Here is a 17,687-nt window from a genome sequence, read left to right on the forward strand (position 1 = left end):
CAATAATGGACAGGGGGGGTGGAGAGGGGTACGGGAGGATTTGAGTTTGCTTTCTTACATGTGTCTTTATTTCTTTTCTGAAGTAATGAAAATGTTCTAAAATTTGAGAAAAAAATTGTGGTGATGGATACACAGCTGTATGGGCAACTGAACGTACATTTTGATCTTTGGATAACTGAATGGTTTGTGAACAATCTCAATTAAAAAATAGAAAATAAAAAAATTTTTTTAAAAACTGATTTGAAAGGCAAAACTCAAAGACCTATTATTGGGAAGAAACATTTTATGTTGTTAAATTATAATGGACTAGCACAGAGCATTGCCCTTTCACACAAGACAAAAGAAGACAAACAAAATTCATCAAGTCTGACATAAATCTTGGAATGGTATTTACTCTAAGTTACTAACAACCCAGGAATCAAAATAATCAAAGTCAATGTTTTGGACAGGAAATAAAATAAATGAATCATTCAAAAAAGGAGGGGAAAGAAAATTTATCACTGGCTGGTATTCTAGGGAATTCATAATTCAAACCATGAAATATAATTAGACACAGGGCTCTAAAGATTTTCCTTTTTCTCTACAACAAATGAACAGGCTAATTTTTACCGGTCAAACAGTTATTTCCTGACAGTACGGAACTCAAAGTACATCTTAACAAGAACTGTAATGCCTGGCGTATGCTTCTCTTCTCTGTTCTTACCGGATTATTCCCAATCGTTTTAACTTACCACACAAACAACTACTCGAAACAAGAAAACACAGACAAATAAAAAAACCACAAAACAAACCTTCCTGGACTCTTTATTACCTTCAGAGACAAACTTTGGCATCTTCCCTTCTTTTTAAATAGCAAATTTACTGAAATCCTCAGAGTTAAAAGTTTTAAGAAATTAAAAATACACATCATTAAATAATTTCTAAGTAATAAAAACAATCCCTATAAAAATCTAATTTTCATTTCCAGGTCTCTTTTAATTTCCTGCCTGCAAAAAGAATGCCCTACAAAGGGTTGCCTTAACAAAAGGAATTTATTGGCCCAAGGCTTCAAAGGCTAGGAAGCTTCCTTCCTCAAAGGTTTGGTATCTTTTGGCTGACCTACAATCTTTGGATTGGAAAATGGAAATGCACGTGGTAGAATCTTTTCTTACACTTTTGCTGACTGCTAGTTTTTGCTTCTTCCATGGTTTCTCTTCCGATGTCCAATTTCTTGTGCTTCTTATAATGAATGACTTCAGCCCTATCTGATTATGGCTCATCCTCATTTAATCTGGACACACCTTAATTTATAACATCTTCAAAGATCCTATTTAAAAATGCGTTCACACCTAAACAAATGGATTAAGATGAAGAACATATTTTTGTGGGGCTCACAATTAAATCCCGAAAGTGAAGTCTGGGCCCCAAAAAGACATGTTCCTCCCATTGCAAAATACATTCATTCCCTCCCAACATCCCATTAGAGCAATGCTAAATACAAAGTCCCTTAACCAAATACTTTATGGGTATAATCCATCCTGGAGCAATATTCCTTTCTTTCTGTGAAACCCTGAAAATTATTTGCTTCCCAATATTCACAGTAGTGGGGCAGGCAAAGGATAAATGGTCCCATTCCGAGAGGGAGAATTTAAAGGAAAGCACCCAAACAATTCTAAAACCTAAGGCAACTTCCATTTGATTTCAAGGTCTAACAGTCATCTGTGGCTTGATTCTTTGTCCTCTGGGCTTATGGAGTGGCAGACCACCCCTTCCAAGCTCTTAGCACAGTGGCCATGTTCTTCCCTTACACTGGGTTAAGGCCCCATTCTTTCCAAACACTGGGAAGATGGGTATGCTTTCAGGAAACTCCAGGTCACAGGACTGGGATGGTAGCCAGGCTCAAAGGCAAATGCCTGGGCACATGTCCAATCAACTCTTAAGTACTGGGGTGGCAGCACTCTCCTTGAAACATGGGGCACAAGGCCTATCACTTACAAGCACTGGAGTAGACCCATCCTTTCTACGAATATTGGTGGGTCTACTCTCTTGACCTGAGTTGATCTTTTCAGTCCAGACCTTTGCTTTCATAGCTCTGCTCTTTAAGTCATGCTTCTTCAATTAATCCCTTCTTTGACTCTTTCAGTCCAGGCTGGGAGTGGTCCAGGAACAGACAAATTCTGCAATTACATACAGTTCAAGCAGGTACAAACCATCAGCAAATAGAAATTTCCACAAATCCTTCATAGATCCTTCCCATCCTGACTTTCACTGTAATGGCTGACTGGATCCACATTCATCCATACCCCCTTAGCTAAGGTTGTTCATTTAAACACTCACATTGAGTCCAGTACTCTGGGGACTCACCAAAAGTTCAGACAAATCATAGGTAAGAGCTACTTCTGGCCCTAGTCCCAGAGCATACTATGTGGCTGGGCTGAGAATTTTCAAAACCATCAACTGCTGATTCCTTTGTGCTTAAGAGTTTAATTCTCTTCTTCTCCACTTCCTCTCACCTTTTACTATAAGCTGCAAGGAGAGGTCAGGCTGCACTTTCCAAACCTAGCTTGGATTTCTCCTCATCTAAATGTCTAGGTTCACTGCTTTCAAGTTCTCCCTTCCATCTAATATCAGAATATAATTTCTCCAAGTTCTCTGTGACTTTATAAAAAGAATTACTTCTCTTCTACTTTCCAGTCACACATTCACCACTTCCTTCTAAGTCCTCGATGAAAATACCTTTAACATCCATATTTCTGCTGACAAGCCTTTCAAGCAGTTCAGGCTTCTTCTATCTAGCACCTCACAACTCGAGCTTCTACCCATTACCCAATTCCAAAGCCAATTCTAACACTTTTAGGTAGTTCTCATAGCTTACAGTACCAAAAACTGTTTTCATTTCCCAGCTGCTAAAACAAAAACCATACAATGGGTTGGCTTAACAACAGGGATTTATTTGTTTCAGAGGCTAGAAAGGCTTGCTCTCTCCAGAGGCTAGTATCTTCTAGCTGACTGACAGGCTTTGGGGTTCCTTGGCTTTTCTGTCACGTGTAAATGCTTATGGCAGTGTCTTCTCTCTCTTCTGAGTTCTGCTGACCTCCAGTTTCTTGATTCTCCCATGGCTTTCCAAGTCCAAATTTCCTTTGTTTATAAAGACTTCAGATATGTTGGATTAGTGCCTTCCCTAATTCAACTATGCACATCTTAACTAATAATGAGCATATTCTGTAAGGTACATAATTCAACACTTAACAAGGTATTTATTTGCTCTCAAGTTTATATATGAAACTATATGAAAAAAACCCTAAATGCATTATAAAAAAATCTATTTCATCTAATAGCTTCTTTTAAAATGTTATTAGCTTTAACTAAAAATTAATACCTTATGGGATTATAAATAATCATTAATTAGTGAAAGTTACACTGTTGAAGTAAAGAAACTGCAACTCATTTTATCAACTAAAAGATCTGATAAAACATAAAACCCTTATGTTACTACTACCCATTTTACAGATTAGGAAACAAATTCAGTGAGGTTAAATAATATATTAAAGGGAAACATTACTTAATACGAGAGTTATGATCAGAGAAAAGCAGGCTATACTGTCGCAAATCAAAACTGTAATTCTTTAAAAAAGTGTTGGCTTGACCTAACAAAAAAAAGACAAGAAACTTGCGATCAAAGGACCAATGAACGTGACAATGTAGTGCTGAAACAATTGGCCAATCATTCTCTACACTGAACATATTTGCTGAAAATAATCATAAACATATCCATCTATTCCCCACTAAGATTTTTATCATCATCAAAAAGTTAGAATAGTCGATAGAGATAGGTTTTCTTTGGTATGGAGTTTTAGTTTACTATGGAAGAGGAAGCATGTTAGGGTGATTTTAACTATCTAAATAAGTAATGGTTGTGTTCACCAGCTTGGTATATAAAACAAACACATCTAAAAGAACCTACATCTGAGAAGAAAAAATACACAAATAAACAAAAAATGTTTTATTCAAGGCTCAGAGCCAGAGGTTATCTGTACTACTTCATTTTAGATCACACGGCTATAAATTTTCAATTTTTTTTATTCACATGGAAAATTTCAGAAAGAATAAAGAATAAAGAAAGATCTGAGTTTGTAATACGCCTTCCAAATTGCCCACATTTGTGTGTATACACACATACACACACACACAAAGATATCACTGGTTCTTTCTAATGTGATAAGGTTTTAAACACAGGGCTTTTTCACAAGGCCAAACACAATAACTGCACATCTAAGTTGTTATGAGTTAAGAACTGCTACAGGGAACAATATAGATTTTGCAACAAATAAACATCTCTTCCTTTGGTCTCACACAGAAGTGGAGGGTTTAAAACACAGTCAGTATCATATTTTCCTCTTTAGTCTGGTTTACCTGAGTTCTGCTCAAGTCCATTTCATTCATATCTCTAACTGAAGTCTAATTAGTTTTTAGTATACTACAATAGCTAGAAAGAAGTACCTGAAACTATTGAACTGCAATCCAGTATTCTTGATTCTTGAAGACTATCATATAACTATATGGCATGTAAGTGTGACTGTGAAAACTTTGTAGCTCCCACTCCCTTCATGCACTTTATGGACAAACCAGTAGAAAAAAGGGGGACAAAAAGTAAATGAAAAATAGGGAGGGAAATGGAGTATGCAACATTTTGGGTGTTCTTTTTTACTTTTATTTTTATTCTTATTCTTATTTTTTGGAGTAGTGAAGATGTTCAAAAACTTGATTGAGGTGATGAATGAATGCACAACTATGTAATGAACACTGAGAACAATTGATTGTACACTTGGGATGACTGCATGGTATGTGAATATATCTCAATAAAATCGCATTTAAAAAATGTTAAGGAGTTAACGTAAATTGTCACATTTCCATCTCCTATTTATTCTTGTTGTCTGTTTATGATGTTTGAGGGCTTAATAAAAGAAGATAAAAATGGTATTAAGTGTCCACAAGTAAAAAGTAAAAACAATTATAATTCACAGAATGCAAACTTAAACCAGGCAGAAATTTTAAAAGAGAAATGCATTACCTTTTGGATAATCTTCCAACAAGAGGTTGAAGTGACCTAACTGACAAAAGAAATCAGACTCCACTTTTCCTTCAGCTTTTAAAATTAAAGATTCGTAGTAGCGAACAGCCTAGAAATAAAAAAAATAAGCATTAAGAAAAAGGCAAAGCCCTATATATCCTTTCTGATCGAATGCATTTGAACTGTATGTGATTGTCCAAGAAATCAAGGGAACCAATATATACCACTTCTACCACAGGCTTAAGGATTCATTAAACATTACTGAGAAGCAACAACATCTCTAAGTATGTATTAATGGATCCAACAGTCATAAAGTCAGTGCTTTCCCAGTTTTAAAAAAAATTGGAATAATACCTGCCAAAAAAGATAGCAATATAGGAGCTTTTTGATAATTATAAATTGAAAACCTACATCATTACTTTGCTCTTTATTCATGTAATAGAACTACTCTCAATTACAAATTTTATCTATCTGCCCTACAAGCACATATATCTTTACTGAATTAGATACAAATTCACAGAATCACTCAATCTATGCTTTCTAGTACAGAAGACAATAACCACAAGTGACTTGGGTTTTAAACACTTAAAATGTATAAAAAAAAAACAGCAGATTCCAAAAAAAAAAAGTTTCAAATATATTACTAATCATTTTACATTAATCAAGCTGAAATAATATTTTGAGTACATTAGGTTAAATAAAGTATATTGTTAAAACTAATTTCATGTGATTCCTTTTACCATTTTTAATATTACTTCTAGAAAATCTGAAACTATATGTGACTGACAATACATTTTCTAATGGACAGAGAATAAGAATACTAGCTGGTTCTAGTTAGCTATTGTTTACCAGAAACTAAATGAAATTCTAGATTACCACAACCTGTCTTACAACAAGGATAAAAAAAACTTTTAAAAGAACTCTTATCTCAACTGCAGACCACAGAAAGAGGGAATGATTAGAGACCATATTAAGACATTAGAAGAAACCATGTTCTAGAGAATGAAGTCAATAATACGGGAGGATCTTGAGAAACTTGAATAAATCTTAGTTTTAATAAGACTCAAAAGTGCTGGTAAAATAATAATAAAATTAGAAAATACCATCTAAATATTAGAGCTAGGCAAACATTAGCAACTTAATCATTTTTTGTTTGTTTGTTTTTGCCATGACTTTGGATAAGAAAACTCTTCAAGCTTCTCAATAATTTGGTCAAAATTTCAAACCCCACAAATAAATCATGTCTTTTAGTAGGAACAAGAAGAAAGAAATGCATGTGACTTCTTAAATCTCTGGGTGAACTTTTAAGAACACCTCCAGGTGTGGTGTCTCCTAAAAAGCAACTGAAGTCAAATAACCCCAAAAAGAAAGTAATTAGGATGATTTCTCATTATCATTAATATTCTTTCATTACCCATCAGGATATTTTGTGGGGATGAGAAAATGTGTTGTATGACAGAGTACCTACTTAAAAGGCCTTTTTTTTCCTCTTCTGTAAAAGACTGCTTTGATGAAGAGAACATTTTATATGCTGATAGCACATATATAAATTCACAACAAGTTTAAAGAATTCCCATAAACCAGAATATTCTGAGATAATCCAACTATCTTTACAGTAACATTAATAGGAAGATTGTTTCTAGTTTCTATTCTACTCTTCGCTATTCAACACTGCATACATACCAAATCACAATCAAAAGAAAAAATCATTCAGCTTTCCTATAATTAACAGAAACCAGACTCTGAAATTCCAGGATTTACTATAATTTTGGAATATGAAATTTCCAAATCTTATATATTTAACGCATATGGATTTTACCTGGCAGATAGTATGAGTACAAAATACATAATTTATTGCAGTGCTGTATAAAATTAGAGAATTAATATTTTAACACCACTGGGCTACAGTAAGACAATTTTTAAGTTTTCATTGATAAAACAGTTAATTTTATTTTTTAAAGCTAATATGGACATTAGAAATAAATCCCTAATAGTCATTTTCTTCACTTTGACAGTAAATTGTTTAGAAACTTCTGATCCCTCATCTTCTGTGCTAACTTCTTATAGCATCCTAAGTATTCAATGTATGGGCAAATGAGTTTTCACTGTAAAACAAAATTCAATATATAATACACACACAACCCATTTTGTGATAATTTAAACAAACAGATAATGGCCCATCCTATACATTCTACTAATACTTTCATGCCACTGTCATTATCATATTAGCCAATCTTTTCATTCTTTTATGAAATTGTATGCAACGGAAAATCAGTAAAATCAAGACCACTCATGAAACATTGAAAAAAAGAACTAGAATTTAAAACACATCTACTCAGAAATTCAGTTTTAATTACCAAATTCTTAATTCTTTCCCACAAAAAATCACTTTTAAACACAGTGGTATGTTTAATAACAAAGATAATGTTGACAATATTCTGGAAATGGACAGAAGATAAAATAAAGAATGTTTCCATGAAACTTACATGTCAGCTTTTTCATAGTGAAATTTTGTAAATCTACTTAAAATATTATAAATTCTGATATTAGATACTTTAACTTCATTCAAAGGAAAATAAATGAGAATAGTTCCCTAATGCTCCTAACAAACTTTTTTTTCATAATGCTACTTTCAGTCTCAAGGCTAATATAAAAGGCAGACAGAAGATACGTAATTACCGTAGGAAAAAATCCAGGCAAACATTCTACAAAGCAACAAAATTTCTGGGGTTGAATAAGAGTTGTTTATATGTTACTTTCATTTTCTTTTAAACATGCCCATGTAATATCCACTTATAGCAGATTTTACTGTAATTTCTCCAGATCTTACTCCTCTCACGGTGGATGTAAGTGAACTGAGGAGGAGGAAAGGACTTACACCTCTGGTGAGGGAGGGCATTTGGCAATACCTCGAGATATTTTTGACTGCCAAAATTGGAAAGGTTGCTATTATTGCCCAGAAGGAAGAGGCTAAGGATGCTGATAAACCTGCACAAGCCATGCTCTTAGTAACAAAGAACCAACTCTTGAAAAATGTCAGTTTTGCCTAAGCTAAAAAAGCCTGTCTTAGTTTGTTACAGGTCAGCATGCAATAATATAAGACAAATATTAAAAAGTAGTTCCCATAATTGTCTTTCAATTTTCTATGCTTAAGAAATTTTTCATGATTACCCCTACTCTGCTTCCTTCTTAAATGAAATGTCATTGAAATTCAAATACTTTATCATTTATTCTAGAAAACTTTTAGATTGGATCTAAGTTCCTTCCCTTTCCATCTTAAGAACAGCTGGAGACTTAAATGGTAAAAGAAAAACTGTAGAAGAGAAGTCATTTAAATGTAGGTAATATTTTAAAGCTTAAATTCAACTGAATATTGAAGCTCATATATTAAATGTAAAGAAAGCATAAATTGTTATCATAAATGAATTAAAAATATGACATAATGGAATATCTTGCATAGAGGGGAGCAATGCCCTCTATGAAAACTAGTGTCGACACCTAGGCACATGTTTCAACAACCAGGAATCTCTTTCAACATGGCCCACAACAACTCTGCAAACAACATGATCCCTACACTTCAAAGGCACAGTCACACCAAATTCACAGCCGACTGGCTGAAAATCCTCATCAACACTGTCAACCGAAAACCTTACCCAGGTTAAGCTACCAACCAAAAACTTGCTATAGAAATTAACGCTGAAAAGTTGAGAATCCAGATTTGGTTTCAGAATTGAAGAGCTTGACAGTCATTCCAGAGAACAGAACCTGAGCAGGCATTGGAATCGAGCCAAGCTCACAGGCAAGACCTCCCTGCGGAGATTCAAGCTACTCTAGATAGACGGTGCCATACCTGCTATACCTCTTCCCAACTATGCACTCTCACCAAGACATTCAAGAACAACCCATACCCTGGGATTGATTCCAGAGAACAACCTGCTAAAGAAGTTGAGGTTCCAGAGTCAAGAGTCCAAGTTGGTTTTCAAAACTGAAGATTTAGATTATTTGTCCAGAGAAAAAGAGAACCTGATGAGATCTTAGAGCATATACAAGAGAAGGGACAAAATCTCTGAGATGAGAGCGTTCAAGGCATAGAAGCGACACAAAGTATCACCAACCTCACTAGCAACTGTTTTATTTCTTTGGAACCAGAATAAGGGGGCATGGTACTAGTTCAGTGTATCTGATATGGTTATCCTGAGCCCCAAATATTTCTCACTCTTTCTGGGAATGTACCCTTCCTCTGAGACTGCAAGCTGAACATTCTGGAAACGTTAAGCAAGACTTCAGGCAACAGAGATGTGTCCAAGAGGCACTCCACAGCACTACTGACCCAGCCTGGATCCAGAGTTCAGCAGAGCTGAGGACAATGAAAATAAAATGAATACATATCATTTCATAATCATCACAGTAATAACTGATTCAGGCAAAAAACATCAATGTATGTAAAAATTTCAAAGTGACTGTTTTATGAAGAACAAGATATATATTGTCTTAAAGAATCCACCCACAGATTACTTATTAATTTAAAAAGGAAAACTGATAAATTCGCAATGGAAAAACCTGACAGATTCCACCTTAACCAAGTGCATGATATTCACTTTACCAACAATAATACAGATTGACATGAGGTGCCACCTGAAATGTAGCATCTAAGACACAATATCTCTTCTATGATTTTACTGCTGAAAGTGCTCATGCTTAATTTAATCATAAGGAAACAGCAGACAAGCAAAATTGAGTGACTTCCTACAAAGTTACAGACCTGTACTCTTCAACAGTGGATTGAATAATTGCAATAAGGATGGACAGAAAGTATTCTAACTCAGGTAGCATGTGCTACCATTTATATGGGGAAAGGACACAAAACACAATAACAGAGACCTGTTTATGTCTAAAATTTCTCTCCAAGTTGCTCAAGGAACTGGTAATGTTAATTATCTCTTGGGAAGAGGGGTAGAAAATTGAAAAGGGAAATAGAACTATTTCTTCACTCTAATATATGTATTTTTTTACTTTAGTACCAAACAGTCAACTCAAAATTTCTCATTTTAATCACTTTCAAATATACCATTTATTGGCATTGATTCTATTTGCAATATTGTGCTACCATCACTAACACCCATTACCTCAACTTTTTCATCACCTCAAAGAGAAACTCTGCACCCATTAAACAATAATTTCCCTTCCCCACACCCTCCACTCCCCTACCTCCTGCTGCCTTGGTCACTGATAACCTTTAATCTACAACTGTTGCTATGAAGTTTGCTTATTATAGGTATTTCATATAAACTATATCATACAATCATGCCAAAAAAAAAAAAAAAAAAAAAAAAACAGTGTCACATAAGACTGTTATTTGACAGGGGATGAATTATTCATCTATAAACCTTTTGGCCAAATGGAAAAAAATTAAGTGAAAGAAAAACATTTTAATAGCCTATGAATGTGATGAATGTGATCGCAATTTGCAGATTCACAATCCACACTAGCAGAGAAAAGGTTCCTAGATATAAATAAAAATATCTCCATTTGCTTAATCTTGTATATCTTATAGTCCAATATACAAATTCCCTTTCTCTGTATGACATTGATTAATATCCCTTCTATGATATGAAATTCAGAAAGTTAGCTACTTGAATAAAAAGAAAAAATTTAAAGGGTCTTTCAGAAGTCAAACATAAAGAAAATAATAAGTGTGGACCTTATGATGAGTTAGGATTGGCTTGAATGAAGAAAACGTATATGATGAAGCGAAGCTTAAAACTTTGTAGCAAAGCTTAAAACTAAATAAAATCCAAGACCAGGTGGAATCAACAATGAGGAATAACCACAATTAAGAAGGTTAAGACACGAAACAAAGGGATAACAACAGACAAGACAGGATTTAACAAAGGATTACAAATACTGAATCTTTATGTAAATATGTGTTCTTTATTTTTAGATGCTAGGTATCAGAACAGCTAGAAGGAAATAACTGAAATGGCAGATCTGTAACCTATAACATTCTTTGAAATTTTTATAGCTACTCGTTAAATTGTACTTTGAAAGTTCTCACTCTTCTTATATATCTATATTACCTTGTATTTCAGTGAGGAAATAACTGAAACTATGCAAATGTAACCCAAAGATTCTTTGAAACTACCTATATACCCACTTGTAAAATTGTACTTTAAAAGTTATCTATCACATGTGGCCCTCTTTCTCTGGCTAAGCCAACTTGAAAGGTGAAATCACTGCCCTCCCCCCTACGTGGGATCAGACACCCAGGGGAGTGAATCTCCCTGGCAACGTGGAATATGACTCCCGGGGAGGAATGTAGACCCGGCATCGTGGGACGGAGAACATCTTCTTGACCAAAAGGGGGATGTGAAAGGAAATGAAATAAGCTTCAGTGGCAGAGAGATTCCAAAAGGAGCCGAGAGGTCACTCTGGTGGGCACTCTTATGCACACTTTAGACAACCCTTTTTAGGTTCTAAAGAATTGGGGTAGCTGGTGGTGGATACCTGAAACTATCAAACTACAACCCAGAACCCATGAATCTCGAAGACAGTTGTATAAAAATGTAGCTTATGAGGGGTGACAATGGGATTGGGAAAGCCATAAGGACCACACTCCACTTTGTCTAGTTTATGGATGGATGAGTAGAAAAATAGGGGAAGGAAACAAACAGACAAAGGTACCCAGTGTTCTTTTTTACTTCAATTGCTCTTTTTCACTCTAATTATTATTCTTGTTATTTTTGTGTGTGTGCTAATGAAGGTGTCAGGGATTGATTTGGGTGATGAATGCACCACTATGTAATGGTACTGTAAACAATCGAAAGTACGATTTGTTTTGTATGACTGCGTGGTATGTGAATATATCTCAATAAAATGAAGATTAAAAAAAAAAAGTTATCACATTTCTGTATACATCTCACAATAAGGAAATAATTGAAACTGTGTAACTGTAACCCATAGCATTCTTTGAAATTTGGTCTCCCACTACTTGTTAAATTGTTCTTTGAAAAGTATCACTGTTCTATATATATGTTAATCACAATAAAAATGTATTTAAAAAAAGTTAAAAGAAGGTTAAGACAAAGATCATTCCGGGAAAGAAGAGCCAAAAGTACAAAGGAAAGCCGAACATGCAATGGCCTTCAAGTCAGGGAGAAAACTACTTCAAAAGTGCAATAATTAATTTCATATGCTTCAGAACACTGGGTAAAAACAGGTAAGTGCTGAAGAAACTGGATTTGATGATTAACCAAAAAATACATAGAAATTACTGTCATCACAATAGATCTAACACTGACACATCAAACACATATAAGCATTCAAGTCTTATAGCTTGCCTAATGAAGTAAGAGTCCTTGATTTAAAAAAAACAGAGAGACAGAAACAGAAAGACACAGAAGACATAGAGAAAAGATACAAGCTGAGAAAGCCACAGAAACAGAGGAAGCTACTGAAGGAAGAAGCTGAAAGCAACAAAGCCCAGAAGAGAAGGGAAAGACCAGCAGACACTGCCATGTGCCTTGCCATCTGACAGAGGAGTCCAGGCACATGGTCATCATGAATAAAAATAAAACAACAAAACAAGCAAATATATAAAATAATGGTTTCAGCAAAGGACAGGGAGCCATGAGAGACGGGAAGCAAAGGGTATGACCCCTGTGATAGTCTCAGCCTACTACCTTTAAAGAGTTTTCAGGCACTAAAGGAACGAGGAAGAAAACAGATAAAGACTGGTGAGCTCTCTGAGTTGAGGAGATAGAACTGAGAGCCTTGGGAAACAAAGGGGTCTAGAGTTCATAGGACATCATACTAGAGAAAAGATAGCTGTACAGAATCAGAAATTCAGAGATCTGCAAAGGGTCTCCTTAAGAATTCAGATGAGTAATGACTGTAGGATACAAGTAAGAAAACTACCTGAGGCCAGGGAAAGAACAACCTGAAAAGACTACAGGGAACAGTGCCTTATATTCTCAAAGGGCCAGGATTAGTGCCTGTTTCAACCAGCCGGACTGCAAAAACTCACAATTCAAAGAACACTGGCTAATGTACTCCAAAAGGTCTTGCCTAAGTAGTGGGAAATAATAGCCCAAGACTGAGCACTTAACAATTCTTAGAAGCAAGATGAAAATGGATCAAACTACTTTCAGATAACTTGACTAAGTCACAGAATAAAGCTCAAAATATTTATAGGAATACAAAAATTACCAGCAAAGGTGAAATAGCCAGGCAAAAAGATAAAATCCAAAATGTGTGACATCCAATTTTAAAAAAAAATAAGACATTCAAAGAAGTATATAATATTATTATGCACAATGAGGTGAAAACCAATTCATCTAGGTTGACAAAGATGTTAGAAAAGCAAAGAAACAAATTAACATTGATATTATAATGGTATGCTACTTGTTCAAAAAATTAAGAAATATGGAAGACATAAAAGACTGAAATGAAACCTTTAAAGGTGAAATCTAGGAGGTCTGAGATGAAAAACACACAGGATGAGATTAGACTGAATAGGATTAAACAAACTGGCCATGGCAGAAGAAAGGACTGGTTAACTTGAAGACAGAGAAGTAGAAACTATGCAAATAAAGAGGTTTTTTTAAAAAGAGAGCGTCAGAGATCTGTGGGGAAAGTTTAGTGGCTTACTATTGGAGTCTCTGAAGAAGAGGGACCAGACAAAACAGTTGGAGGAATAATGACTAAACATTTTCCAAATTTGAAGAATGCTTTATGGATCCAAGAATCTCAGCGCACTCCAATCTAACTGCCAGAACCATGAAGACAACTATAAAAAAGGTACATTATAATCAAATTACACAAACACAATGGTCAAGAGTAAATCTTGGAAGTAGCCATGGTGGGGGACAATATATTCAAATCAACAAAGATGGAAAACGGCATATTTCTTGTCACAAATAATTACAAGTGATAACACAGTAGAGCAACAAGTTTAAGTAAAAAAAGAAAGGAAAAAAAAACAATCAATCTAGAATTCTATATACAACAAAAATATCTTTCAAAAATAAAGATAAAGAATGCTGAAGAGGACTGTAGGACAATACCAGAGCAGGAAGCTCAAGGAATCAGTCCCTCCACCAGAACAACTATTACACAGGCAAGGCTGTCCAAATCAACTATTCTGAGTTTCCAGAATCCAGAAGAACACTGCAGCATCCATGGAGGAGTCGGAGGAGGAAACTGGTAACTTACAGTATATATCACTGAATTCCACTCTCTATGTAGCAGCAACTGTCATCTCTGCCCAAGTCTCATGACAGGAAGCAGTAAGGTACCGGTACAGCTTGCTGGCACCAGAGTGGGACATGAATGCTCAGTTCCCCAAGATCCAGGAGTACATACATGGTCAGAGCACTGATTGCTGCTTTTGATAAGGTCCTTCAGATTACTGGAGGCATGGCTCTGAGGGTGGCCCTTGTTCCAGCAGAAAGACTTAAAGATGATACAGTTCCTCAGAACTGAGGGGACAGTTGAAGGGCTGCATTTGTTGGGCAGGTGCAAAGACAAGAAAGTCTGGCTTTGGGGAGCCATGCCAGCTCCAAGTGCTCTTCCTGACCCCTCCTTCCTACCCTCCCCAGGGCAATCTGAAGCCTACTAGTACTCCCTTTCTGGGTCCCTGACTGACTTGGGAAACTCCTCTCTGCCAAAAGGGAAAAATAATTACAAAACTGAAAATATCCTAAGAGACCTGCAGGACATCATCAAATGTATTACCAAAGGTATCATCAAATATGCATTATGGAGTTCCAGAAGGAAAAGAAAGAAAAAGACAGAAGGAATGTTCAAATAAATAATGACAGAAAACTTCCCAAATACAGCAAAAGATGTGAACAGCCACCTCCAAGAAACTCAGAGAACACCAAACAGGAAAAACTTGAAGAAAAAGATGCCCCATCACATAATGATCAAACTGTCAAAGACAAAGGACAAGGAGAGAGTTCTGAAAGCTGAAAGAGAAGAGAAATGTGCTATGTACAAGAGAGTACCAATTAGATTAAGGGCTGATTTCTAATCAGTAACCATGGGGGCAAGAAAGCAGTGGGTTGGAATACTTAAAATGTTGAAAGTAAACAATTGCCAGCCAAGAATTTTATACACTGGTGAGACTTTCTTTCTAAAATGATGGAGAGATTAAGACATTTCCAGATAACAAAAGCTGAGGGAGCTCATCTGATCTACCTACAAGCAACAATAAAGAGAGTTCTTCAGACCAAAAGGATAGGACACACAGTGGTTTAGAGTGGCATAAAAAATAAAGACAGATTAAACAGACAGGAATTGTCTGAAACGACTATTTTGAAACTCCAGAAGCAAGAACACTGTACTGCTTCCAGTGAAGAGTAGTAGGAAGATGCTAATAAATTATGATAAAGAATAAAAAAAAAAAAAAAAAAAAAGTCAAAAACAGATTTTCCTATTGTGGTAAAAAACAATAGTTACCTTTGGGTGAGGAAGTAGTTACTGAAAGCAAGCACAAAGGCACCTTCAGATCACTGGTAGGGTTTCCTATCTGGGGGCTCACTTAGATTTGCTCTTTATTTAAAAATTCTTATTTACAATTTTGCCCTTTTGATTATGCAATATTATACTTTTTAAAAGTTTTTAAACTGGGGTTTTAAATGATACTTGAAGGAACGAGAGGATAATTCATTCCACCATAAGTCAACATATTTTGCAGTTTTAAATAAAATAAAATGACCACCCATAGCAGTTGTTGCCAGGAAACACCCCTTCCTAAGAAAGGTTTTACTAAATGAAAAGAAACAATTGACCTGCAGGAACTTGCTGGAAAAATGAAGAACACCTTACAGTAATGCAGATAAGGAACACCTGCTGATAAACCAGTTTTAGACTGGTGAATGTAGTTTATCAGAATGGAAAAGTATAACATCCCAATCAACGTATACTGTGGCAACCCATGGCCTGAGCAAAACAGGCCTGCAGATCTTTGGTGCACAGCAGTCTGCGTGACCTAGGCAGCTAAATATTTAACCTATTGTCTTTGTAAGCCAGTAAAGAGAAAAAGGGTAAACTGACCTTAAAACGTAACTTTATAGAAAGGAGGCAGGAAGTGAGAGGCTCTTAGTCTCACAAAAAGAGCACAATGTAATTGTTCAAGTGTTATTTTAGTCCTTCCCGCACCATGCCCCAGGTCAGAGTAATCTGTTCCTGCATCTATGCTCCCCCTACCCTTAGGAAGGCCTGTATCTTAAGCCCTTATAAAAGGCTTTCTGTCTTCTTGTATCACATGGTCACTTTCCTGCGAATGTGATGCCCGAAGCTGTCATGATCTCTCCATGACTTGTCACCCTGTAAGCAAGCCCTGAATAAAAGTTTATGTATCAGAAAATGCTTGTTGTCTTCTTTGGCCTCTGGACTGGCATGGCCCTCTTGGGCTGCAACAATTGGCGAGCCATCCAGGAGAATCAAACAGCCGCCAGCTAGAGACTGAGGAGATCTCGGGCACTGATGTGATGAACGTGGGGAGAGGAAAGGAGAAGGCCCCGGGCGGGGCATCCAGTTGAATGGATGTCTATGTGGGGAGGGGTGGCTACCCTCCTAGATGAGTGGAATCTGCCAAGAGTATAGAAATGTTTATAACTCTCTAGCTGGACAAATAGTTGTCCTGTATCAGGCCACATGACCACTGGGGATTCAGAAAGGAAAAAAGGGCCACCAGATTGCAGCTGCAGTGGGCTGGCCATTGTTAGAGGCTGTATGCGCCAATACTGGGGAAGCTTTAGCAACAAAGGTGGCCGTGACCCATCTGGAAGGTAAATTAAAGCTAGAAAAAGATATGAAGCTAGCACAAGCAAAATCGAAAGATGCTCTGGGTAAATGTTTAGAAATATTGGCATATCAGCACACTAGAGTAAGAGGGCATAAGCTGCCCAAAGGACAAGTTAGGTGTATCCTGGCTTCCCCTGACTGGGACCCTCAAGTGTGGGACCCTGTTGATTCCTCATCAAAAGATGATAAGCCCCTGTCTGACTGGGAAATCGATACTAAAGAAAGTAGGCATACGTGACCTCTGGTCCAACAAAGGGTTAAAGTAGAGGAAGTTCAGCACCTGATCCCCCAAGGAGGGAGGAAGGTGGGGCAGTGGCAGCAGCTTCTGACCGGAGGGTGCTCATTTCATCCTGGGAGTTTTCCCGAGCAGAATTAAGAGATATTAGTAACCAATATCAACAAAAACCTAGACAGCCATTAGCGAACTGGTTGCTCCTGTTTAACTTTGTGTTAAATCTGCTAATATGTTATTGAGAATATTTTTAGATTTTTTCCAGTCAACCTGTGTTAGGCTTCACATGAGGGAACAACAATGGACATTTGCTGTGTTTCCACAAGGATACCTTCAAATACGGAAACCTCCAGAGGAGCCTGACTACTCTATCAAGTTCCTGGGTACTGTCTGGTTAGGTAAAACTAAAGCTATTCCTTCTGCTGTTGTTGTTAAAATGTAAAGTTATCCCAAATTGCTTACTTCTGAACAGCTGATGGCTTTTCTTGGGTTGTTAAGTTATTGGAAATTGTTTATACTCTATGTAGTATGAATTTTAAAAACTTTGTATACCCTAATTAAAAAAGGAAAAATGTGGGAATGGGGTTTTCCACAGCA

At 36.3% G+C, this 17,687-nt stretch overlaps 1 protein-coding gene and 1 pseudogene across 9 annotated transcripts in view; one reads left to right on the plus strand and one right to left on the minus strand.

Moving 5' to 3' along the window:
- LOC119522025 (lysine-specific demethylase 6A-like) overlaps positions 1–17,687 on the minus strand; it is a 355,987-nt gene that overhangs the window by 268,484 nt on the left and 69,816 nt on the right. For all 9 annotated transcript variants that reach the window (XM_037820746.1, XM_037820751.1, XM_037820749.1 and 6 more), the window contains exon 3: positions 5,051–5,159. In XM_037820746.1, the coding sequence (XP_037676674.1) occupies positions 5,051–5,159 (109 nt within the window). The remainder of the gene's footprint in view (positions 1–5,050; positions 5,160–17,687) is intronic.
- LOC119522648 lies at positions 8,587–9,204 on the plus strand (annotated as a pseudogene).

This window comes from Choloepus didactylus, chromosome X (assembly GCF_015220235.1).
Source record: "Choloepus didactylus isolate mChoDid1 chromosome X, mChoDid1.pri, whole genome shotgun sequence".
Classification (NCBI taxonomy): Eukaryota; Metazoa; Chordata; class Mammalia; order Pilosa; family Megalonychidae; genus Choloepus; species Choloepus didactylus.